A 27771-nucleotide genomic window follows, 5' to 3' on the forward strand; every position below is an offset into this window, starting at 1 on the left:
ATCAACTTTGTTCTTAGCTGACGGTAATCTTGTCTATATTATAATGAACAGCCAGAGACAATTAAATACCCTTCATAGCAGTGATACAAATGTAATAAGGTGATAAAGATGCAGCCTGGAAATGTATTGCTTACACCGCTGCTGGCTGAAGGGCCTCCACTTTAGAGAGTTCAAGAAAGCCCCATCCAGAGGCTGTTTTTGGCCTACTCTTACACGCTGGCGAGGCATCTTGAAAAAGGTAGAGGTACCCACGCTTTACCCCACCACACGCAACCTGCCAATCGACTAACTGTGCTGTACACATTTCTACTGCTGGGTGGACAGAGGCAAGAAACTTGTCCCCATTGTTTTAACTGTCGCACAGGAAGATCGAACCAACGACCTCTGAAATTGCAAATCCACTATGCTAATTATGAGTCCATGGTGGGGTCCCCAAAATATACACTGTATACATACGTATCACTATATAATGACAGAAAGTATGAAGTACTGTATTTAGAAATGTCAGTTGATGGTTTTGGAACGGTGTACTTATAGATCCTGCAGTTATAATTTAAGTTGGATGTTTACATACATTGTGCGACACATTGGTACCATTTTAATAATTATAAATGTAATGTTGCTGCTGCCGAAATTGTACACTGAAAAATGTAAATACGTCGTAATGAGACTTTTTTGAGGCCTAAAGGGAAGTAATCATTGGACCTCGTTCCATATTATGTGTTTCCCTGTCATCCTCAGCAGCCATGACCAATCCACGATGAGATCAATGCCTCCCCAAGCAGTTACCATCTCGCATGGTTCTCTGGTGCAGCAACCTATGCAGCACTTCATTTTCACTTCGTCAGAAACTTCACTATTGCATCTGCGACCGGTCTCCAAGCGATCGAGAGCTTGGTTCGAGGGAGACGGCCATCACTTTTTGGACACGTCGCCCATCTTGATGCGCAAACTCCAGCAAATTGGGCACTTCATATTCTTAGGTTTTTTCGGTAAAGTCACGTAGGTAAAACATTAAAATTAATAAAAGCAACACAAGCCTCCGTCTAGAATTGGGCACTTCAGTTGCGGTCGACGTTCGAAGTGGACTGCGACCCTCAAAGGAACGGCACCACAACTGTGGTCGCCTCCCCACCCCTGTGATCCGTGGATCAAACAAAATGGCAGCAAGAGAATGCTTCCGCGAGAGGTCATACGTTTGGCGCAACGGTCCTTTGCTGACTATGCGTGATGAATGAATTTCCACTGTGGATGTACTCTTAGGCCCCTTTCCTCCTTTTCCTGCCACTCTGACATTAATATTGACCGGTGGCCAAATGTCCTGTCCAGGCCCACTTACGTTTCTTTACAGCCATATTCATACAGTACTGTGTCCTCCACCAATGTTTCCCAGCAGTAATTGATTATTAATGTAATCCTCCGCTGGCTTCAACCTCATTGAATCTCATGAGCAAGGTGTGGCCTTAAAGTGGCAGGGGTGGGGAACCTTTTTTCTGCAAAGGGCCATTTGGATATTTATAACATCATTCACGGGCCATACAAAATTAAATTTATGTTGTGCTATGAAAAAAGATCCTAGATTCATAAAATTTCGAGTAGTTTTTTGCCTTGGCAGGGCCAGATCAAATGATTTCGCGGGCCTCATACGGCCCGCGGGTCGGACGTTCCCCACCCAATGCCACTGTGTGTACTGACGTTACAAACAGCAGGTTTGCACCACAGTGGATTCACTGGGGTCTCCATTATCACCCAGCTAGTGCATGGACAGAAGCCGTACCGTCGTTATACAGTGTGTGTATTATGCATGATATAGAAATGAGCATAAAACCACAAATATTACATTACATATATTCGGTATGCTTTCTCTTGAGGATGATAGGTTAATTACCTTTTTATTATATAACTTTTTGTTTATTTTTTATCCATTCAACATATAGTAGATGTGTTCATTTTATCTTCGTTGTAACTCATCGAATGGCTTGCATTAATGCAGTGTATTATTTACTGCGGATAAACAAACTCTGGAGCCAAACATTTGCCTGTACGTTTGTAATGGGAAACCTGGAGGCATCTGTGCAGCGAGGGCTCGCTGTGCACATTTCTGTGAGGCTCTGTAAATATGCACTTACAGTTCACACGTGGGCTATGACATTACCAGGCACCATCATTTCGATACAAAATGTTTGACTAAATAGGACTTATTTTAATTACCAACTGCTCCCTCATTGGTAACTGATAAAAAAAAATGGCCAGAAGGCCTTGTGGTTGACGGGAAGTATAAAAAAAATGTATATATTTTATTTTCGTTTACGTTGAGGGACAGATATATGAAAGATATATCCCAGGAAACATGCAATGTTGGGCCAACATTGACATGTGTTTGGGACCGTTGGACCACCGCTGTGGCCCAACTTTCCATGTTAACTGGGATATTGTCTGCTTGATAATTTTGTCGCTCATATTTTCCATAATTACGCTTATGATTATTTTGTGTTAAGCTTGGGTCCGTGTCACTTTCACAAGTGTACCAGCCAATCTCATTCGTGTCTTCAGATGTAAGAGTTCTGTGAACCTTGGTTGCTGGGATCGTAGTGCATTGCAAAATTCACTGAATAAACATGTGGACACATGCAGACACAACAAAAGTTATGATCAGGTATGGAGTTGTGACCACGCCACAACAGTAGACGTGCCAGACGAAGTGCCTTTTGAAGACATAGGCAATAAAGGCTCACTGCAAGGAGACCACAAGACAGGCTCACTTGTTGAAAATTGACAAGCCAGGGTTACGGGAAGATACACCTTCCTCGGAAAGATGGAACGTTGGACCAATGTTAGCCCAACTGTTCCAAACACGTGCTAACGTTGGGTCAACGTTGTATGTTAACTGGGTACAGTGCTAAAATTCGCCAACTTTCTGTCAGCTTTCTCTGCTCATCGTTTCGTACCCCTTCACACATGCAACAGTATTGTAGGGAGGGGATGGCTTTCTGGAGTTGTTTGCCAGATATCAGATCTGACACCTGCAGGCAACGCTCGCTTGCACTGTTTGACGTCGGATCTTAGGTTACCTGTGCAGTCCATGTTTCATTTTGCGTTCTTTTTAATCAGTTTGCTCAAGAACAATACAGAACAGTGATATTTGCACAGGGACACAAAGAACAGATACAATGAGTCTATAATTTCAGGCCTTAGTGAAAAACTAGCCAATGCGGTATGCCATGGGCTCAATGGAATTACCGTAAATTATTAACACATTACATAACTCAGAAAAAAACATTTAAAATAGGGATGGCCAAATATACATCAGTAACATCAGTGCTTTGATGTATTGATATTTTAACATTGATGTTGATGGCTGCGATAACATCGAAACATCACCTTTTCTATTTTCTTTAAATGTTTTCGTTTCGAGGAAGTGAATTTCAGTTGCAGTAACTTCTCACAATCTTGCATACGGCTGGTAGCCTGCTACTAATATGGAGGGTCTCCACTTAAATACCTCGGCGCTGGATAGGACACGCTAATTGGCACTTACGTGTGAGATGTGGAGCGTCTCTCATGAGCACTGTGCTCATAATAACAACACTTGTAATAGGTTTTTACCCTTTAACTGGTACAAAATTTGACACCTTTACACAAGGCATCATGTTTGCAATAACCTCAACACAAGAAGTCAAAATGCAAACAAAAAGAAACAACTCTGATGATGATAATGATATGCACTGTCCTTGAAGTTGTGTTGAGGTTATTGCAAACATGATGCCTTGTATAAAGGTGTCAGATTTTGTACCAGTTAAAAGGGTAAAAACCTATTACTATATTTTGCCACTGGTAAACGAGATCTCATAGAATAACAACACTGTCACGTGGCATTATTGTGAGAGATGGCGGCGGCTCGGCGAGGCCTTCATCCAGCAGCGGATAGACCACGGCTGATGACGATAACGTGAATAACATTGTTTGAGAAATAACATGGCGTGGGGAGACACCAGTCTGGCTAGCACCCGTGATCTCAGGTGTCGTCGTGCCCTGCAGGTGAAGAGTGACTTCACTCCCGAGTTACCAGCTTCAGTGACTGACTTGCGTGTCAGCAAGTAGTAGCCCCTCCCTCGAGACCCGCTAAATATGGAAACATGCTCTGGGTATTTAAGGTTTGCACGTCTGGGCATCAGAACGAGCTCATCGACTGTGCGGTGGTTGGTTTCCCGTTCACCTGTTCTCGCCTCGGGTTTATCATCGTACGCAAGATGGCGGCAACTCCACTCTGCATCGTGGTAGTAGCCTGCTTCTTCTGCTGGTAAATATCGTTACTGGATTCGGTGGGGTGTTCAAGGGCATGTGTAAAAATGCTACAAAGTAGTTGTAACAAATAATAAAAGTAGCTCATGTAAAAGCAGTGCAAGAATGCAAGCAATTAAAATTGAAAACTTTGAATAAGCACATTGATACCGTTACCTGACATGGCCACATAATATCATCTTACTCTCAAAGAATAATTTGCACAAATATTGCACTGTTCCTTTGAATCTTGACTTAAAGCTTTCGTGACTGCAGGAATTCATATTCTTTGGGTTTTTCGGTAAAGTTACGTGGATAGGTTCAAAGAAAATAACAAAATAACAAAAAACGACGACGTTTCGATCGCAACACAAGCGGTCGTTATCAGGAAAAGCGGTCCCCTTTTCCTGATGACGATCGCTTGTGTTGTGTAGTTTTTTGTTCTTTTCTTTGGACTTATCTACGTGACTTTACCGAAAGACCCAAAGAATATGTTCCTTGGAAGGCCAAACTTTTGAGTTGTTTGTATATTTTAAGCAAAAGTATATATTTTATTGCATGGCTAAGGGAAGTTTCAGATTTTAATGGTTTTCCAGTTAAAATAAACTGATTGCTTAATCTATATGATGGGGGAATCAAGCTTGTGTTTGGTTAGCTTGAGAAGCATCAGAATTTTATGAAGAAATCGTTTTTGAAGGCGTGTATTGTCACCCACTTTGATTACGTGCTCACTAAAACGGTGGATAGGGTAGACACTGCAACATGCATAGGAATTACAGTGGATATATATGCATCTGAAAGACAAGAGTCCAATTCATATAGATTTTTGGTTGCCATTCCACCACTTTTTGGTGAACGATGGCACATTTACCGAGAGAACAGGGCAGATACCAATTCCACCCTTCGTATAAACACTCAACATTTATTGGCTGAAAACGTCTTCATATAAAAACTCAATGCAAGTAACCCTCCTGAAAAAGTCCTACGACTCAGTGTGGCTTTTATGACTAAATTAAGAAAATATGAATAAAAGATCATTCGTATGCCCACTTGTTCCCTCTAATCTACTAATTTGTGTACGTTTCTAAACAAAATATAGAGGAAACTTTAGTGCTGAAAACAGTTTGAAAAGTTGCATAATGAAGTAATGAATGCAAATTAAAATCACAGTGATGATTAAGACACAAAAGATGAGGATATCGATGATGATAATGATGCTGTTGATTATTGCAATGAAGCTTCACCTAATACCTGAATTCTGCAAAAGCTTGAAAACTATTTCTACATTAATTGGGACTTTTGAGTGGACAGATGTTCCTAATGATGCATGTTTGTTAACTAGAACCCTGGCTGGGGAATTTTAGCTTTGGTAATTTTAGGGATTCAAAATGGGCACTGGCCCATAACCATATCCAAAAACAAAATGTATGGCAGGTAGGAAGACATATGCTCAGTAAAGATCACTCAATCAATCTTAGTGGTTGTATAATGCCTTTCACGAATGAATTCCCTCAAATTCGCTGAACAAAAAAACCATTGTTAAATGAACAAAATAAAAGATTGTAAGTAAATACACCAGTGAAAGTAATAACAATCGGTAAGAGAGCAGTGTAAGAAGCCGTAATACATAAAAGATAAATAGAAAATTTAAAGCAGTTAAAGTCAGTGATAAAATTATTTACAAGAGCGTGAATGCTGTATCATAATACGATGTTTTGAATATTATGATGATAATTGTGTTGATAATTTTGCTTTCACTAGTTGTTGTTGCTGATGTTATGTCTCCTGCCACCGATGATGAAGAAGACAGTGTAGAAGAGGTAGTGTTACCAAGAAATCTTCAATGTGAACAGGGACTCTTTAAAAATAGTAGGTTTCATGCGGGAAAGAAACTCAAGAACCACACAAACACGCAGACGGGGAAGCTCCATACAGCTGGACTCAATAATCTATTTTCCGCAACTTCCTCTTATGGCGATCTCACAGCTCACCGCGTTTGCGAATTACATTTTCCACGTGATCCATGAACAAAAGCCTCCAGTGATATATTGCTGACGTGAACATACGAGGGGGTCCTCTCCCTTTAGGGTCCCGTCTGCTCAGCCTGCTCGCGATGGGGGATAGAAAAAGTGCCCTAAACCTAGGCTGTCTCACCCACTCCCGGCTGGATTTCCTCGTCCAGTGGGAACACTCTCTCGGTGATCGGAACCACAAAAAACTGTGACTTTTGTAACATGGAATGTTCGCACTCTGATGGATAACAAAAATAATGTAAGACAAGAATAAGTATAACCCGTAAAAACAAAGTTTTTTACTATAAATCCTTTATATGCGTGGCGGCTAGGGTCCTCTCGTCCTCTGGCTTGAGATGGCTGCCACCTATGGGTCAGATGATTGCATTGCACCATTAAGCAATTGGTAATTAAATATAATATTTTTGTCCTAAAAAGTGTAAAATTTTGGAAAAAATTTTTCACGAACATTAATTGTCACGCAGAACGAGTCTGTGTGGAAAATGTCAGCTCGATTGGATCACGGGAAGTGGGTTAAAAAACGACCGAAAGATTTGCACGGTCCTAAGCAAGCAAGCAAACTTAATATAAAGGATTTAAAAAAGAACTGCTATCGGCATCAGGTATCCTGCAAGATGTAACATCAAAGTCGCTGTCCTGAGTGAGAAGAGGTGCCTGAGGTGAAGGTAAGTTGAGAGAATATGGAGGCTACACCTCTTTTTGGAAAGGAAAACCTGCAGAGGACAGATGCATCCATGGTGTCGGCTTTGCAACTGTAGTGTTACATTTTGATCTAAAGCTTTCATGACTGCAGGGATTCATATTATTGGTTCTTTCGGTAAAGTCACGTAGAAGGGAAACAATAAAATAAAAAAAATATAAAACAATACAATTCTCACGACGTTTCGACTGCAACACAGGCAATCATCATCAGGTGTGAAAACCACAGCAAGAAAATTTGAAAAAAGTGGCGGATTTTCTTAACGTTAGCACCACGGACAGTGTTTGGCAGTTGTTCAGATGGACGAGTCCATCTATGTTCGGAAAAGAGGAGGGAGAGGAAGAGAATGGAATGCGGTCTGAAAGTCGCCGTAAGTGTGAACGCAATCAATTAAGACCCGAAATGGTTTATCAAATCCTTCCAATGATTGCAAAGCCAGAATCCAATTTCTCCGTTGAAATTGTCTCTGTGTTTGTATATGTGGATAGCCTCATGAACGAATCTCTCATGGTAGCCAGATGGCTTGCAGAAAACCTCTGTCTCGGAGAAGTCAATGTCACGTGAGCCCACTGAATTATAACAGTGATCTGCCACGGCCGAGGTATTGGTCCTACCGTGTTTAGGTCTGCTTTGTGTTCACGGATGCGGTCCGAGACATGTCGTTTGGTTTCTCCAATGTAACTACTACCACAGAGGCAACTCAGTTTGTAGACGCCAGGGTACTGTATGTCCGGAATCACATATTTTACAGACAGAACCAGATCACGGATTTTATGTAATGTGTTGAATCAGACCTGGATCTTGTGTTTATTTAAGATTTTGTAGATCTTTTTTGTGATCCCCGCAATGTAGGGTAAGATTATGGTTTTGAATGGCTCCTCAAGAGGGTCCTTCTTCATGGTTGGAGTGATGGCTTTGCAGATTGTGTAGTCGGAGTAACCATTAGCCTTAAGAGCTTGGTGTACATACTTGCGTTCACTGGCAATGTGTTCCTGGTCGGAGATGCATTGGGCTCTATGGTGCAGAGTCTTGATGAGGGAATTCTTCTGGGATGGATGGTGGTGGGAATCCGGTTTCAGGTAAGCATCCGTATGGGTAGCTTATCTGTAGACATAGTGGCTCATTGAACCATCGGGTCTCTTTTTTATTAGGACATCCAAAAAAGGTAGCTTGCCATCTTTTTAGACTTCCATGGTGATTTTGATGGCTGGGTGAATTGAATTGATGTGGTCGAGGAATTGGTCGAGAGCAGGCCGGCCATGTGGCCAGATGACAAAAGTGTCATCCACGTACCTCTTCCATAAGGTTGGGCGCAGAGTGACAGTCTGGATGGCTTTACCGAAAGAACCAAGAATATAACTGTAGTGTTGTAAATAAAGGCGGACGATTTCTTGTCTTGTGTCCGGGCCACTTTATTACAGTTCGTTACATAACACTTGTTAGCTAAGCCGAGGATTCGCTGCCCGTCGCTCGTTCGCTCCCTCACTCGCCGCGTCCCTATCTTATTCTTCACTCTCCTTCCCTATCCTATTCTTTACTCTCCCTGTTTTACCCCTCCCGGCTGCCGTGTCTCGCTGTTTCAGCGGGTTGACACCACGGCAGCCGCGGCGTTAAGCGTGCCGACGTACGGACTGTGCTTACCCCTAGCGACCCTATCCAAGCCTACCCAGGTCCACACAGGACTACTCTCAGCCTAACTAACTTGGCGGGTCCGGCTTCAGCTTCTTGCGTCTTCTGTCTTCATCAACTCCCTTCCCGGCTCGTTTTCTCCATCTTTTATATCCCTCGCGACCCCTTCGAGAATATTTTCTAAAGGACCCCCTATGATTGGCGGATACTGGTCTTATCAATCCCGGTCCACCTCCCCCCTTGTTTACCTCAACAGGATTACCCCAACGGTCGTCCTGACCTTAGCTGCTCTTACATCCCCCCAATGATGCTCACCAACCGCCTCTTCTGGCCACCCAGCGCGGACATGCAGTCGTTCCCGAATATGCGCGTGTTGAATCATCACTCAACTAAGAACAAGCTTGTCAGTCAGTTGCAGGAATGAATTCACATCTTATGAGCCTTCATTTCAATCTCAGCAGGAAATGGGCCTTTCGAGAAGACGGAGCAAGTGAAGGCAGATGAATTTGCCAAAGTTGAAAACAGCAAATTATTATTCGGTTCCTCAGAGACTGATATTTAGAGAAACAATGTTGAATCACTGGATTATGTCCTATCAAGGATGAACACGATGCGGGTCTTTGCAGCAGCTTCACAGCTTTACCCCTCCGTGTGTCCCTGTGCCCTGGCAGCCTGGGGTCGAACCGTGATGTCGCTGCCGTGCCGACTGGGAACACAGCACCCTTCGACTCCTTGAGCAGCCTGGGCACACCCGCTGTATACGAGCGGCGCATCCGGCCCAACGTGGGAGGTGCTCGCTCTCTGTGGATGTGGATGTGTTTGTGACCAGTGGGACGGGTGGTCTCTCAGGGCCGGTGGGGCCCGGGATCCACCAGCGATGAAGGAAAATGAAAACACCTGGACAGTTCTTACTTGTATATTATTTGTTGTTGTTTATGAACTGCATCCTATTTATAGTTTGACACGTTTTAAAGTAGAACTTCGCAAAGGTTGTTTCTCATAACTGGGATGAAGCTCGCCCACGATTATCAAGTGCAATGATTGCACAGGTTTTGATGGGAGTTTGCAAAAACATTTAACTGTGGATTCGTACACTCTTGGCAAATGGTTTTAAAAACATAATTTTGGGTCTTATTTGGCAAATAATGCAATACACCAACACTGATCTGTCATTTCTCAATTCGGGGACCATTAATTTATGTTTTACTTATAAACTAAATTGGTTGAAATTCTCATGTACCGAATGTACATTTTAAAATGTTTTACTCTTCAGCAATAACAATTCAATAAATAACAAATTACAAATGGGATGCAACAAAGTTTAAAGTTAATTAAAAGTTATAAAAGTGTTAAGAATGCCAAATAAAAAAATGGAACTTTTACAAACACCAAGATTTTGTATTAACTGCGATATCCTGTGAACTTTATTCTGCTGTAAATGTTCTAACGAGAGCACCCATGAACATGAATGGTAATGTATGTATACGATGATGTGAAAAGTGCACAAAGACGCATAGAGAGATTGATGTTTGCAATTCGACTAAGAGAGAGAAAAGGAACTCATGGGTCAGGGAAAAAAACACAAATGAGAGACATCATATTGGCATGTAAAATAAGTGAATGGGCTTGGGCAGGACTCTTCGTGAGATGGAATGAGGACGCACGGATGAGATTAGCGATAGCCAGCCAATGGAGTGTATGCATCTAAGAGAACGACTGCTGTCGAGATGTAGCAATGTGTTATTTACATGTGTACGAGTGAGATCGATTGTAGTAATGTTGGATCATGAGGGATGGCAACGGCATGGGGGAAGCCTTCATCCAGCAGTGGATAGATAATGTCTGATTGTGATAATGCATGTGTGTATTCAAATGGTTGGACAACTTACAACTATTGTCGACATTACAATCTCTTCTAGTTTATTTGTGGTTCAACCATAACCGAGACCTAAATAATTGTTCAAATGGTAAATGCAGCATCGTGTTTTTCCCCATTTCCTTTTGCAGGACCTCCGGTGGTTGTAAATGCCAGCATTATCATCAAACGGTTTGGCCCCGTTACGGAGACATCCATGGTGAGAGCATCAACTAGCAGGGTTTTGTTTTCTTGAGGTTTTTTTTTTTAAAGTGGCTCATTCAGGTCAAGAGATTTTCCAGCCTTCTTGAGCCACTGCCAATATTTTCATGTTGAACTGGGACCAAGATGACGGCACATCTGTCAATGTTCAATTTATATTGGAATTAAGACCATCACGTTGGCAACATGCTAGTGTCCATCCTATAAGGCAAGGCCATAGAACAAATGACCCAGACATTTTCTCAGAATCCTGGACCGGAGACTGATTTAATCTAACTTAGAATCTGCAACAATACTGTCATAGTTTCCAAAACACTTTCAGAACTCTGCCTTTGAAGTTGGTATTAGCAATGACACATACACACATCAAACAATCTCCACTGTTTTCCACAAAGTAATGGCGACATAATGCTGTCACCAAAAATATGCTGTAAGTCATGGTAGATATCCAGTTGATATCAGTTAATAAGCTGAGGTGACTAACGTACTGTTTGTCGAATAAACTATGCACTTGGTGCAAGTGCTGCAAGTGAGTAAGCATCTGCTATGGGCAAAAATGCATGAGGGGGTGGTGAAGCCAGAACCGAAACCAGCCACCTTTGTCTCCCAAGTGCTCATGTTTACATACTGCATTGGGGACTAAATTAGAACTGAAATGAAATTAAGTTGAAATTGGCGGGACATGTCATGAGAACAACTGTCAATAGATGAGATACAATTAACTACGGAGTGGAGAATGATATAAGGCACAGGATAGGTTCATATACAAGTTGCCACCGATGTTATCCGTTTCAAGGAATGTAATTTAGTCACCAGGTTGTAATGCAGTTCACTAACCCCTGCTGCACCCCATTCCTCATATACACATACAAGGGCAAACAAACAAGTTAAAGGCCATTTTCATTCTTTGTACCCACAAACCCTGCATGTGCTCCCATTGGAGAAACATTTTCTTTTTTAAATCCTTTATATTAAGTTCGCTTGCTTGCGTGCTTGCTTGCTTACGACCGTGCAAACCTTTCGGTCGTTTTTTAACCCACTTCCCGTGATCCAATCGAGCTGACATTTTGCACACAGACTCGTTGTGCCAGACAATTAATGTTCGTGAAAAATGTTTTCCAAAATTTTACACTGTTTAGGGAAAACAAATTAAATATTTAATTACCAATTGTTTAATACGGCAGACAATCATCTGACCCATAGGTGGCAGCCATCTCAAGCCAGAGGACGAGAGGACTCTAGCCGCCACGCATATAAAGGATTTATAGTGAAAAACTTTGTTTTTACGGGTTAATTCTTTCATTGGATGTATTTTTCATCACCTCCACTTTTCTGCGACTTCCTGACTGTCTGCTTGACACTGTGTTGCTTTGTCCTCTCGACCCTGGCGTGATTGCTACCAGGACTACCAGATATCAATTTTCCTTCAACTTCGCTGGAACGATCCCAAAATACAAAATCTGCTGGCAAAGGCATTGCTCCAGGAAGAATTCATTGACCTCGGCAACAACTTCTATGACCTGCTGTGGAAGCCAGTACTTTTCATCGAGAACGAAAAGACAGCGAACGCCCACGCCATCACATCCGACAACAAGATGCTGCGGCTCTACAAGAATGGGGACGTGTTCCACTCCATGAGGTGCAATGCACAAATACCTCCCTTACAGTCTTTAGCGACTGTTCGTTAGTGTAGCGCTTCTGGACTGATGAGGCAGGGTCCAGTGGCCATACAATTATTTTATATAATTCCAAATGTCCCTGAATGGCGAAGGGGAATACACATGAAGCTCCACTTGGTTGAGCTATCATTTGTGGCAAAGTCGCTTCTGAAAACGAGCTATATAGCTCAGTGGACCTTTGCCTGGAAAAATAAGAAAATATATAGTTTTAATGATTTCAACGGGAACGGAAATTATTATTCGCTCCGTTCAACCACGAGTCCCCGCAAGCAGCAAATCCACATTGGGCTCAGTCTGCACCACGCCGACAAGCGCGTGCTCCCTCTCTCCACCAAACGCCAATCATCTCTGATTGACCACATACGCATGCTCCCACTATTTAACGTCAACACAATAAATTTGGAATTTCTCGCCAGAACACAAATCAAAATCATGCGTCCCCTTCCCTTAATGTGCAACTAGGAATGCACGTTAACGTTTCTTACAGATGAATCAAATCCCCCAAATTAAACGCAAGTAATTTTAACACGTGGATTAATTCATTATTATAATGTGCAATCAAAATTTTAAAATATGCAATATGATTAATTATATGTATGTTGAACTTTTTTCACACCGTACGTAGCCAACCGTGCTTACATCAGGTTAATCGTTTTAAATTGCAATTAATTACATTAAATCAAGTACGTACTATAATACAAAGGTATTTTAGCTGGATTAAATCATAATATAACTGAACAAATAACCATTAAATCTATGTATCCCGAGTTAATACTAAAACGCACTTTAAACAACTTTAATCCACTTTCAATCACTATTCATCACCGCATCTATACACAATGTGACTTCGATTCATTACCATAACAACGTTGAGCCTTTACGGAGCAATACAATACAAATTATGTAACTTTTGTATAATTTAACAGCATTAATCCAGCACTATTAATCACGGAAGGTTATACATGTAAAATAGACATTTACCCTATTTACCAATGACACTATTAGTGATGTCGTTGCAATCAGAGATGGAGCTGAACGGGAGTAAGATAAGAGGCATTGAGGATACGCGTGGTGGAGTGTACAAATTGTGATATTTGTGGGAATGCATGAGGGAGTATTCAGGAGAAACATTGTGCATTTCACAGGCAATGTTTAACATAAATATATAATATATACAGTACTGTATAATTTTTGCGCAAACATTCAACAATACTGCGATGTCTCATTGTACTATTGCATGGTTGGGATCTCACAAGTCTCTTCTGCTCATTACAGGGTGACAATGCTCCTGGAGTGTGCCATGATCCTGCGTGACTATCCCATGGACCTACAGCACTGTCACATGAACATGGAGAGCTGTAAGAGCGAGAGGGCATCTCCCCCTGGATGATGTTCTTTTTTTAATCCTTTATATTAAGTTCGCTTGCTTGCTTGCGTGCTTGCGTGCTTGCTTGCTTGCTTACGACCGTGCAAATTTTTCGGTCGTTTTTTAACCCACTTCCCGTGATCCAATCGAGCTGACGTTTTCCACACAGACTCGTTGTGCGTGACAATTAATTTTCGTGGAAAAAAATGTCCAAAATTTTACACTGTTTAGGGATAAATAAATAAATATTTAATTACCAATTGCTTAATGCTGGCAGACAATCATCTGACCCATAGGTGGCAGCCATCTCAAGCCAGAGGACGAGAGGACTCTAGCCACCACGCATATAAAGGATTTATAGTGAAAAACTTTGTTTTTACGGGTTAATTTTCTTGCCCTGACATTGTGGGTGGGACATTCCGTTTTGAGGACACAGGCTGGAATGAAATTAATTATAGTAGATTCAATGTCATTCTTACAATTGCTCCTCATCCTCTGTTCCATGGCTGTTAGCGGTATGTCAAGCCGGGGCATCGTAAAGATGCTTGGTTGGCTGCGAGAGCATGAGGTCAATAAATCAATCAAGTCTTTATTTCTATAGCATTATTTCGTACAAAAGATGCAATTCAAAGTGCTGTACAGGTAAAAGGAAATAATGTTAAAAGACGAAATCAGAAGAATAGTAAAATCAATTTCCATAAAAACCAAAATTGCATCATAATAAATTGCTAGCGAAGGCATATAACAAAGCAACAATAAAAATCATCTTAAGTTAAAGCAAGTTTAAAAAAGTACGTTTTTTTCCATTCTGCATTCTGACCACAAGTATATGTGGTTAATGTAGACATGATTCCTTGTAAAATGTTTCAGTTTGGTGTTTTAAACATCTTAACACCCAAAAACCTTTATTATTGATTATAAACACCTGTTTTGTTGCCAGAAAAGAGGGGGAAACCTATTCTCAGTAAGTTTTCAGATTTCACTTAAAATTGCTTAATGATTGCGAAGCCTTCAAATCCCCTGGCAGGCTGTTCCATAGGCGAGGCCCATGCACACTGAAGGCCGCTTCTCCGTGACGTTTGTTCCTGGCCCTTGGAGTGACGAAAAGAGAGGATCTGAGGGATCTTGTTGGTTCAAATCTTAAAAGCATAGAAGACATGTATGCTGGTGCCAAACCAGCCAACGATTTAAAAACCAATGAAAGTATTTTAAAAACAATTCTATGACTGACTGCCAGACAGTGCATGGACCGTAAAATAGGTGCCACGTGGGTGCTCTTTCTGGTTTTCGTAAGCACACGTCCTGCTGTATACTCAATAAGTTGTAGGTTACATATTGACTTTTTCGGAAGACCGGAAAAGAGAGAATCGCATTAGTCAAGTCTGCTGGTAATAAAAGCATGCATCAGTCTCTCAGTAGTAAACCGAGAGAAAAAAAGGTTGTATCTTAGCTACATTTCCAAGATGACAAAATACCGTTTCGGTGATATATCTGATGTGGGCTTCAAAGTTCAAATCCGGCGTTTTCTGTCAATGTGAGCAGTTTATCTCTTTGGGCTTTGGCTCCAATCACCAGGACCTCTTCTTCTTGGTTCTTTCGGTAAAGTCACGTAGAAGGGAAGTAATTAAATAATAAAATTAAAACATAATAAAATAATTCTCACGACGTTTCGGCCACAACGCAAGCAGCCATCCTCAGGTGAAGCGACAGCTGTCGCCTCGACAGACCTGGCCGAAACGTCGTGAGAATTATTTTATTATGTTTTAATTTTATTGTTTTATTTCTTCCCTTCTACGTGACTTTACCGAAAGAACCAAGAAGATGAATCCCTGCAGTCACGAAAGCTTTAAATCGAAATTCCACCAGGACCTCTGTTTTGTATTTTTTAAGTGCCATAAAAATTCAGTGACCACCACATTTAAACTAGATTCTGACACTGGTTGCTGTGGGCAGTTCAAGAGAAAACTAAAATTACCATTGAAAATGTGACGACTAAATAGTAATCTCAGTTTGTAATTCACAAGACGGCAGAGAGCGCCTTGAGGTATGCATGAGTGACGCGGTATGAATAATACATAATTATTTCGATAATGCTCATCTATTATAAAGCCCGGCGTTCCGTTTGTCCATCAACTAAAATATGAGAGCCTTTCAGAAGGCCTGAATCAAAAAGGTATAGAAAGTGAACCCCCCCTCCCCCAAATGTGGGGGTCAAAAGTTGAATCAACAGGTTTCCAAAAATTGTCGACCCCCCCAAAAAATGTATTATGTAGGCATATATTCCTACACACCCTACATACAATAAAGTCCAGATTTATTTTGGATGCATATATGCCTACACACCCTACATACAATAGAGTCCAGATTTATTTTGCATGCAAATATGCCTACGTCTCCCCCCCCGCCCCATTGTTCAGACATGTCTCAGTGTGACTGGTCGGTTTGGTTTGGTCAGGGCTGCTGGTAAAGAGGTGTTGGTCATTTTAAAAAGTCAGTACTAGCGAGTAAAATACCTTCACAGAAAATTAATGTTTTTAAAGTTCTCTTTTCATCTAATCAACTTTAAGGTACAACCCAGTAGTATCAGCACACACCGAAATTTTAGTGATTTAAACCTGGCAGAGCACTACTGTGTTTTTATAAAAGCTTCCACAAGACTTAGTGCAGATATTGACGGCCGTCTGGCAACATGTAAGTCACCCTCTTGGAATTCAGTGAACACACCAATATAAAAGAGCTAAAACAATGCATATGTAGGATTATGGTGTCATCTGGAAATTAGCAAAATAAAAAAATACACACTGATATTTATCATTCGTGTTAACCTTCAGAGGTAACGCCCACTACTAAAAGAGCAGAAACAAAACATCTTACCGAACATCATAAGAGCAGGGGGGGGGGGGGGCGAGACGTTACAAGTCTTGTCAACACTGCTTAGGGGCCGTCCATAAATGACGTCACGCACCTGGGGGGGGGGGGGGGTCAGACATTTGTGACGATGTTTGACGAGGGGGGTTAATAAATGCGACGTCACGTCAAAATGCGCAACTTTAAATAAATATAGACAACACGTTCTACTTAATTAAATAGACTTTTTAATAAATATTTTCTCCTACAACATCAGAGAGTGCAGCGCCGCATTAAATACGCACTACAATGACAATAGTTTAAAGCGATTTGAAGCATGTTTTAGTTTGGGGGGGGGGGGGGGCAGAGCTTTGTGACGTCATATTTGAGTGGGTGTCTGACTTTTTGTGACGCCGTGTGACGAGGGGGGGGGGGTCAAAAATCGTCCAAAATCGCGTGACGTCATTTATGGACGGCCCCTTACCTGTTGACGTGTTAATTAAAGAACGATAACCACACACATGCTGTGTGCTCTGTGCCCCAGATGGTTACACAACGAACGACGTCATCCTTCAGTGGAACGATACGGATCCCGTGATATTCAACGTGAGCACGGCCACCACCACCTTCACCGTGTCGGAGAAGGGGACTCTGGGCAACTGCGGCAAGACGTACGACAGTGGTAAGCCGAAAGTCTGTGAGCCCAATTGAACTGATGTGAAAGAGGCACAACAAAAAAACTTGCACGTGTCATCCTGAGTTATAATGTAAATACATCACAACTCGTTCGTCTACCCTTTACTTGGTACTTGGCTGAAATAACGTCACGTAGGGTAGACCATTGCTAAAATGTGGTCAAATGACAATGCAGGATCAGTGAAAACATTACTTGCTGATAATAATGTTAATTTACTTTTCCATGTAAACTCATTGTGTGTTTTAGAATATATGTTTATGTCTGCAGGAAGGCCCCAATGAGCTATTAGGCGTTATTGCATTGGTGTCCTGCGACGGTACAGATCCTAGTTACAATCGTGGGTTTAAAGGTCGTGATACGAACAGCAAGTATCGATACGTGCTGTATACGGTACGGGAATAGGGAACCTGTTGAAGACGTAAAAAATATATATTTTCACAAACAAAAATAAAGGGAGGAAAAAAATTAATTAAAAAAAGTAAACACAATAAGCAACCGGGAACTTTTAAGTATGATCCATGCAAACTTGAGCTTAGAGTTTCCTGCCGATTATTTACCACAGGAACTTGAGTTTCAGGAGTGAATGGAGGTTCGTCATGGTCGGCAATGATTGGATTCCCAAATAGAATGCGGTAGCGATTTAAAAACGAGGGAGCCGCCACCAAGAAGGCCTTTTTTCCACAGACTAATCTAATCTGGGGATTTTAAAGAGGCAGTAGGAAGAGCTAAGGCTCCATTCGTTTTCTTTTGGGGTCAATAGATCCATCAAGTATATCTCGGCCTCGCTGTGCGCTGCGTTGCACCGCTAGTCGAGTAGATAACCTTGTGTTCAATACACCCTTGGAGCCAGGATGAATGTCCAACTCCAATCGTCATTTAATGATTGTAACAAGGTAAAAAGATAATGCTTCTTAAGCTCCCACAATGGACAAGTGCGGCTGTGGTCTCACTGAGATGCGATGCGTGTCGCCATTTTGACTTATCTGTGTAATGGCCGACGCCCACGTGGTACAGTGGAAATCTAACATCGTCACTTCCTGGTCACGTGACCAAAATTAGCATAAAAAAACAGGAACTTCCTGTGAATGTACGCTCCATATCTGCCGTGAGGCAAGAAAAAGTATTTAGCGGAGCATTATAGTTCAAACATATGAAACCAGAACTCCATACTGTGCCTTCACCTATTAATAATGAAATAAACGTTTAATCCATTCGTCTGTTGACTTTCCAGAAACAATATTATCCAGCAGCATTTGTTGTAGGGTTGTCATACCCAGCCGTAGACTGCTATTAAACACATGGAGTTAGATTAATGTATTTTGGGGAATATAAATATCAGACATCAACAACTAGCAACGATAAAATTATTAAAAGTAAAATAAAAAAGCACGATTGCTGTATCAAGTAACTCTTTACTTGATAAGTAACTCTTTACTTGATACAGCAATCGTGCTGTGACGTGTTCCACCTGAAGACGGAAGCTTGTGTTGCCTCCGAAACGTCGTGATTTTTTATTTTACTTTTATTAATTGTAATTTTTTTTTTACCTACGTGACTTTACAAAAAAAAACTAAGAGTATGAATCCTTGCAGTCACGAAAGCTTCAAATCTAGAATTAGCAACGATAATTGCAGAAGACAACGACAATGGACTATACGATTACATTGGATCTTGTATCATATAATAAATTGTACCGCCAGACAGCGGGAAATGTACTGGTGCCAGTCGCGTGTGAGGCCCTGGTGTCTGGCCGGAGCACGCAGTGACTGACGGTTCTTGACTCTGTGTCTACCCTCCAGGCCCGTATTCGTGCATCTCGGTGGCGTTCGACCTCTCACGTGACATTGGCTACAACCTGATCCAGCTCTACATTCCCAGCATGCTGCTTGTCATCATCTCCTGGCTCTCATTCTGGATTGACATGTCCGCTGCGCCCGCCCGGGCTAGCCTAGGCATCACCACCATCCTCACCATCACCACGCAAAGCTCGGCTGCCAACTCGCAGCTTCCCAAGGTTCGTGGAGTTGAATCCGTTGACATTTACAGTCAATCATTGGACGATCGACAAAAGAAGCAGAGAAAGGCAGTGGGAAGGAGATTAAATCCAAGGATTTGGAGGCCATTCCTGGACAACGAAGGAAAAAAGTAATGGAACAAAATGGGTAATGCCATCACCCAGTAGTAGAAAGTGAGAGGCTGATGAAAACAAAAAAGTTGCGTTCCAGGTTTTCTATGAGATACATGTTTTTCAGTGGTGCTCGGATAGTATTTTTCTAGCTCCATATGTCAGTGGTTTATATGCCTGTCCTGTTAGTTCATCCATTGAGGTCTTAGATGCTTATATATCTGAAAAAACTGCAATGATCTGGTCAATCAATCCAGGCTTTAATTTAAGGAATAATACATGTGTTGTGTGGTTATTCTTGACACCACTGGAGACTTGTAGATCCACACGGAGACGGGCATCTGCTTGCTTCTGCCGCACCTCCGATTAGCACGGTTGGCTATGTACAGTGGGAAATAGGTTCAACACACACACATACATTGTGCCACTGTTGGTGGAAGGGCCTTTTTTTGGAGGTCGAGAGAGCAGTGATGGGCAACCTAGACGAGTTAGTGGGCCACAGTTGGGCTGCAAGCTCCAAATCGTGGATGTGCCCTGATCATGACCCCACGCATCACCCTAAATGCACTTAAAACAGGCCACAATGAGGGACTTCATGGGCTGCATGCGGCCCGCAGGCCACACGCTGCCCGCCACTGGTCTAGCGAGCCCCTCTAGAGGGTATTCAGCATACTTTTACACACTGAACGTTCGTCTTGGCACAGGTGGAATTACCCACACATCACCCCACCATACGCGACCTGCCGATGAGCTGTGTGTGGTGCCCCCATTTACACTCCTGGGTGGTCAGGGGTGGGGGGTTAAGAAACGTTTACATTGTTTCAACTGTAGGAATTTGTATTTGTAGTACGGTAAAGTCATATGTTTCAATTTTTCAGTTTCATTTATTTGGTAGAGTCCTGTGAGCCATTCGGCTCTTGAATCGAGTGCAACCGCAACAAAAAAAACACATGAACAAGAAAACATCTTAAAGTGACTATGTGACTATGCGCAAACAGAAAAATCCAGGAAAAAACAGCAAACATCTCCTAGAAAAAGTACCGTACACCAACGCTGTGTGCAAAAATCCCAGTGGGATGCAAGTCAAACAACAACAACCACAAGACAACTTAGATTAAAGCCATCAGTTTAACTCCGTACTACAACAAACAAACCAAAAAACGTTAACTGACTGACTTGCCCTTCCATTTGTAATTTATTGTTATTTAAATAAACACCCCCACATGCAAATACGCGAACACATTTTCCCCATATGACGTTCAACAGACTGCTGTAGCAAGTGTTGTTAGCGAGCACCTATTAAGATTGGCACAGACAAAGATCCCCCGTATAACCTTAACAGAATGTAGGGGCAAGTGCTGTTAGCGAGCACCTATAAAGGCCGGAACGGTACACGAGTGGGTGGGTGGCCAGCACCACGCCCGACCGCCTTTGTCTCCCCAGTGACGATGTTTACACACCGCACCAGGTACTCATTTCAGGCTGAGTCGACTTAGGGGAGGCCCAGGACCGGTTCAGATAATTGTCACTGGTGTTGGCCGTGAGCGGGAATCAAACCTGGGTCGCCAGGTTCATAGCGCAGCGCGCTAACCGCTACACTACCGCTTCCCAGAACACATGTGCACACACACACGGGGGACATGGGAATGCTTGGGGGCAGGAAGATTTGGGGCGATTATATACAACACTTGAATGAGGAGGCTCTTCCTGCCCGTGTTGGCGTCACAGCGACTGTATATGACTGTATCACAGTAATCTGAGCGTGAATGAATCGCGTTAAGTCACCTAGTCCCTAAACATGTGCAGCCTCAAACCAAGCAGCTGGAGTTGACAGCACCTGCTCCTTCTCGTGGTTTCAGGGTGTCCTTAGATTGGTACAAGCGACATTGCTACCCCCTAGCGGTGAATAATGGCTCCGTTGTGATTATGCTTGTGCATATGGATGGGAGTGATGGTGCCGTGTGCGAGAAACCTGGTGTCCCGTTCACGGCTAACATCAGTGACGAATATCTGAAGCGATCCTGACTTGCTCCTAGGTCAACTCAGCCTTAAATGAGTACCTAACGCAGTGTGTAAACATCAGCCATCGAATAAAACATATTTTAAAAAATGAATTGCCCCCGCATTTGTACGGTGGACGGGAGGCATGATAGGGTTGACCTCATCACGCAGATGTGCGCACTTCCCCGCCTGCGCGCCACCCACCCAGCCAGCCAGTCAGCCACGAAGCCAGCAAAACTTTTTTTTTCAATTATACAATTAGATAAATCTTTGGTGCGGTGCGTATTTAAATGTTGGTGTGTATCTGTCGGTATTGATATCTGTAGTATGGTCATATGACTGTATCACAGCAGTCATTGTTGATACGGTTGAGACTCTAAACTCACTACACCTGAGAATTCCGTTCAGCCTTTGTAACGTTATAACGGTATTAGCCCCAGCAGTCTGTAAGGATTTGTTGTTGTTGTGTGCGTGTGTGCACGCAGGTGTCGTACATCAAGGCGATCGACGTCTGGATGGGCATGTGTCAAGTGTTTGTGTTTGCAGCGCTGTTGGAGTTTGCGGCCGTAAACGTGATGGCTCGGCAGGGCAAACATGCCGTGAAGCTCGTGGATGAGAACAGCTCACCCAAGGAGAAGGTGAGTGAGTAGGGATTGAAAGTGGTCAGGTGGAATAGAGGTGCGATGCGCAGTATTTGGTGGTTCGTAATTGAGGGTGTACCGACCCTGAGCCATGGTCATCATTAGCGGCTTCTGCAAACAATGAAGAGGTTTTCAGGGCGCCCCTAAACTGATTAGGGGTTTGTGAATGGATAGAGGATATTTCCAGATCAACACAATTAAAATGCAACTGCATCTCAAGCAGTGTTGCCAATTTAGTAATTTTGTTGCAAGATGTAGCAACTTTTTGGGTTCCCGAGTAAGAAAATGTCAATGTGACTAGAAACTTTCTGGAGCAAGGACCTCATGCAGATTTTGAAGTGATTCCAGGCGTGGATTAAAGAGCATGTACCAAGTAGTAATACTTAATACATTGACAAATTTCTAAGGACTATCAAGCAACATTTATGTACACTGAGGTTTGTTTGACATTTTTTTCAATTTAAGGAGTTGCAGCACTAACCTTAAAACTGTACAAAGGTGGGAACATGCACTTCATTGGTAAAAAAAATGTGTGGTGTGACCAAGAAATTGCTGATCCACAACTGTACTTTGTCATGTCCCAGCAGCCTATTCAGAGTTCAGCTAAATTAAGGTGTTTGGCTGTAAATAAGCTGTAGCCGACTAATGAGTCTGCGAGATAAATGTCACAATTGGTTTATTCCCTTTGTCATGTGCTTTGTGATAAACTCATTCATTGCATCTTCTCAGGCTGGAGCCGAGGACAAGAAGAACATGTACGTGCGGTGCGCACATCGCATCGACTACTTTTCGCGCATCATTTTCCCCATCACCTTCTTCATCCTCAACATCTTCTACTGGGTCTTCTATAAAGTGGTGCTCAAATTCAACTCGTAAATTGAGCAAACCCCGCTCAGATTCTGCCAACGTGCTGAGAAATTACTCGTGTAGCATGTGTCAATACCATATATTTATAAGCTGTATTGTATTTCATTGCATGCGCATATTGTGACGAAAACAAAGCAAATTAGAAAAAATACACTTAAATACAAATGTACAGTAAAATAAATGTGGTAGTAAACATTGGCAAGTTAAACATGCCACATTATTGGCAAAATTTGCTCCACAATTAGCAACGATCATGCAACACAGCAAACTGAAACACATGACTTTACGGGGGAAGATGTGTGATCATACTGCACCATACTGGTTTGTGTGGCTTGGCGAAACTATTCACTTGACGTGGGAATACTGACAATTATGTGATGCCAGCCACATGATAATTTTCAGAATTGATTACCCAGGATATTGTGTCTAATTGGTGACCCCTGGATGGTCAGTCCCAAGTTGCCAACCATTACATCATGGTAGCTACTTTCGTTGTTGAGTTAAAAAGGTAAATATTGGACGTTAATTGCCATACAAATGTTAATGTGTAGCAAACGGATAACCATTTATATGATGCGATTATGGGTAATACAAAAATAACTTTAATGAATCTAGTAAGAACAGGAAAAGTTCTTTTTTGACAATTGCTATATTCAGGAATTGTATAACGACCTGGAAATTACTTTAAAAATTACTTACAATACTACTGGAGTAATCCCCAACTCTAAATATTATAATTAAATACTTAATATCTCATGTTATCCAGGTGTATTGTGAGATAGGTAAAGTGAGTTATAACTACCATATATGTTACATATACCATTGTATAGCTTTATGGGCGGATTTATTTCAGATTTCATCACCAGCTGTATTAACCCATCACCTTTCGTCGGTCATAGAGCTCTCATACAAAATGTATTGTGTGTCTGTCCATATTTTACGTATATATGAAGGTAACTCGCTCCAAAGTTTTCTCCACTCACGATTAATATGTACTGGCATGTGCTAATTATTTCCAGTAATATCAACCAGGAAGATTAACAACTTTAATCATTGACATTTCTTCCATAGATCCCAACGTGCCGTAATTATAATTCACATCTGCTTCAGAAGTAGAAGAATCTACAATGTCAATCAGTAATCAAATTTACAGTTGGATTTCAACACTATGACAAAGAAATCTCGAACTTAACTTGCCTTTAAACATAGACCTAATGTTGGTATTTTACAAAATGCAATGGATGAAGTCACAAGAATTGCGCACATGATACACCTAGCACCTTTCACAAGCGTAGGTACTTTCACGCACACTTAATTGAGAAACAGGTATCCGGGTCTGAGTTCTAGAAGACATTTCCCCTTTGCCTCCGGGGTTCTGTGTCCCTGCAAAATATTTCATACGTCCAGTTTTTATAAATATAGAGCCGGTGGACCTAAGATTACCAACCATCTGTTTTTTTGTAATTATACTGTCTGTTACTTTTTATGACCTGCTCCCAAGTGTCATTTTGATGCCTCTGACCATATATCAAACGTATGTATTTTTGTAACATTTTCATCGTGCAAATCAGCATGGAACATGTTCAATGGCAATGTGGAGTAGACAAAGAAAGTGGGCACTGTGTAAGGTGGACACCACAACACTGGATGTGTGACGAATGGAATTGGTTTCAGCTTGTCTAGTTTGCCTGTCTATACAAAATGCTACCGTTATTGATTAGTCTGGAAGGTCTAAACCAGGCTGATGGACTGTTTAGGTCTTCCACAATAGTGTATCACGAGTTAATATATTGTCTGTATGCCCAAATGATCTTACAATATTCCACCAAGTAGTCAACACCACCACGGGTTTGTTCATATTTCGGAAATGGGAAAATTGGCAACCCCAGGCCCACCCCCAAGGCTGACCCTGGATGCGTGAGAGTATTCACTAGTCGGAATGTGAAAGGGCATTTAACCATTTTCACTCATTTAGCTGCCGTCAGCAACGTGAGACACTGAAACTGTGCTCACTGCCACGCACGCCCCGACTTAATGGTCATCTCATGAATGATCATTCCCAGAGCTGGACAGATCTAGAATTTAACCAAGCATACATCTCTTACAATTCAAATAAATGGTTGTATTTAAACAGCATGATCAACTTTCTGAGTTAATGAATTAATCTTGAAATATTTAAGTGTGTCTTACAAATTATAACGATTCTGTATGTCAATTTAATCAACAAAGTGGTGCTCAAATTCAACTAGGAAATTGAGCAAATCGCTCTCAAATTCTGCCAACGTGCTGAGGAAGTTCTCATGTAGCATGTGTCAATACCATATACTTATTATATGCTGTACTGTATTTTATTGCATGTGTGTATTGTGCCCAAAAGAAGAATACATCTCTTACAATTCAAATAAATGGTTGTATTTAACAGTATGATCATCTTTCTGGGTAAAGTAATTCATCTTAAAATTTTTAATTGTACTATGAGACCTCCTATCACAAAATATAGTGATAGGTTTTTACCCTTTCAACTGGTACCAGCAACTGGTACCAGCAACTGGTACCAGTTGAAAGGGTAAAAACCTATCACTATATTTTGCCACTGGTAAAGGAGGTCTCATAGTGTAAATGCTTACCCCGAGCTCTCAATACTCTGATAGTGCGCTGTTTTTGAGTTGTACGCCTTTTGGCGTCATCTGGTCCAACACCAAGAAAAGCTGTCTCGGGTGTGGACCAATCAACTTCAAGGACAGTGCATATCATTATCATTATCAAAGTTGTTTCTTTTTGTTTGCATTTTGACTGCTTGTGTTGTGGTTATTGCAAACATGATGCCTTGTATAAAGGTGTCAGTTTTTGTACCAGTTGAAAGGGTAAAAACCCATCACTATATCTTGAATTGTCTTACAAATTACACATGTGTCACTTTAATCATTTTTATCACGCTTATTACACATTAAGCATAATGTTATTAAACATTTGTTGTATTTTTGTTAGTATTGTCTTGCAAATTTGATTAATTTTACAAATGATGGCTTGTGTTTTAAATATACATTACATCATTGGGATAAGGTAAATGGAAACAAATTTAGCTTATAATCATCAATTGTAATAATTAAACCATGAGGATGCCCTCCATTCAGTGTTTAAACAAGTTCTGTATTTTTACAACATATATATGATGTATTAAGCTTGGTGGGGATGTAATATGAGACGGAATCGGTACACATGTTGATTCTGTATCCTTTATTGACGAGATTAAATTAAACTTGATTTGAAGCTTTCGTGACTGCAGGAATCCATAAAATAAAATACAATTTTATACCTACGTGACTTTACCGAAAGAACTAAAGAGTATTGAATTAAACTCTTTGAGTTGCATGAATCGTGCCTCAAAAAACAATATTTAAAACGTAAAAAAATTAACCCGTAAAAACAAAGTTTTTCACTATAAATCCTTTATATGCGTGGCATCGGTTTTATTTTATTATTAATTTCTGTTTTTCTTGAGTAAGAGTTTCATTTTTATCACATTGGTATTTTAAATTAAATATGACATTTTTTTCCCTAAAAAGTGGAAAATTTTGGAAAAATTTTTTCACGAAAATAAATTGTCACACACAACGAGTCTGTGTGCAAAATGTCAGCTCGATTGGATCACGGGAAGTGGGTTAAAAAACGACCGAAAGATTTGCACGGTCGTAAGCGCGCAAGCAAGCAAGTGAACTTAATATAAAGGATTTAAAAACAGCCTCCCCTGCAAGAGAATTACAACTCCCCTGAAAGACGACCAGCTGTAAAACAAAATTATTTCTACTAATACAAGTAAAATACTCAAGTTATCAAACAGTGTGCATGAGATATCTCTTGCCATGGACGCTGTCACAATTCGAAACGCAAAACACTCCCCAAAAAACTGTATCTGAAGCTTAACCAGCTTTTCAAAGAATGTTTGATTGCTTGACCTCAATAAATCTCCCTATATTTAATCTTATTCCAATGTTTGTGGGTAGCTTGACCTTTGAACAAACGTGACAATCATAACATTTTCAAGCTACTTGTACACATTTGGTATCAATCAAAAGCCCGTCGTCTGTAGGTGGGGAAGCAAATAAAGTTGTCCACCACAAACTTTTCATTGCCGAGTCATGGTCGTAAAAAAAGTGCTTTTGTGGAAAACAAAATTCAAAACCACAGAACGTGATCTTGTTTAAGTACACGACAAAATCAACTAACTTGCAACAGGCGTAACTAAAAACCGCGCAAATTGGAGGTGCGATGGAACGACAACAAACTAAACACAAAAGCAGTTCTAAAGAAATTATTTCTCAATGTAGATGACTTCAAAATGCAAAGACATGAGTGGCTTCCTAAAATCGGAAGAGCGTTCCAGACGGCCGCAGGGAGCGCGTCTGAAGGCGCGCGATGCCTTCGTTCGATGGTCAGCCAAAAAGCCAGCTGCGAATTGAGGTAAGAGTGAGAGTTATTTGTGAGAAACATGAAGTCGTGAAGGAATGGAGCATGAGGTTGGTGATGCCCATCACGCGAGATTACGGCGAGTCGGCGAGAGGGGTTGACGTCACGCGACAAGGGCTTGTGACGTCACGCGGTACGGGTGACGTAGAGGAGAGTAAGTGATGACGTCCAGAGACGCTGGAGTGATAAGGAGAGGGGGGTATGACGTCACGCGACACTGGTGAGGTGGAGGAGAGGGAGTGATGACGTCCAGATACGCTGGAGTGATAAGGAGAGAGGGGGGTATGACGTCACGCAGCACTGGTGAGGTGGAGGAGAGGGAGTGATGACGTCTGGAGACACGGAAGTGAAAAACACGAAT

At 41.6% G+C, this 27771-nt stretch overlaps 1 protein-coding gene across 1 annotated transcript; it reads left to right on the plus strand.

Moving 5' to 3' along the window:
* The first annotated feature begins 4167 nt into the window (after positions 1–4167).
* LOC133353588 (glycine receptor subunit alpha-2-like) lies at positions 4168–26213 on the plus strand. Its single transcript, XM_061569951.1, has 9 exons — positions 4168–4300; positions 9315–9433; positions 10651–10718; positions 12124–12359; positions 13675–13757; positions 17157–17294; positions 19109–19323; positions 21921–22073; positions 22806–26213. Exons 1-9 carry the CDS (start codon positions 4251–4253, stop codon positions 22950–22952), a joined length of 1209 nt encoding a protein of 402 aa, XP_061425935.1. The 5' UTR covers positions 4168–4250; the 3' UTR covers positions 22953–26213.
* The last annotated feature ends 1558 nt before the right edge of the window (positions 26214–27771 follow it).

This window comes from Lethenteron reissneri, chromosome 44, assembly GCF_015708825.2.
Source record: "Lethenteron reissneri isolate LAM-NWPU_2019-01 chromosome 44, ASM1570882v1, whole genome shotgun sequence".
In the NCBI taxonomy this organism is placed as follows: domain Eukaryota; kingdom Metazoa; phylum Chordata; class Hyperoartia; order Petromyzontiformes; family Petromyzontidae; genus Lethenteron; species Lethenteron reissneri.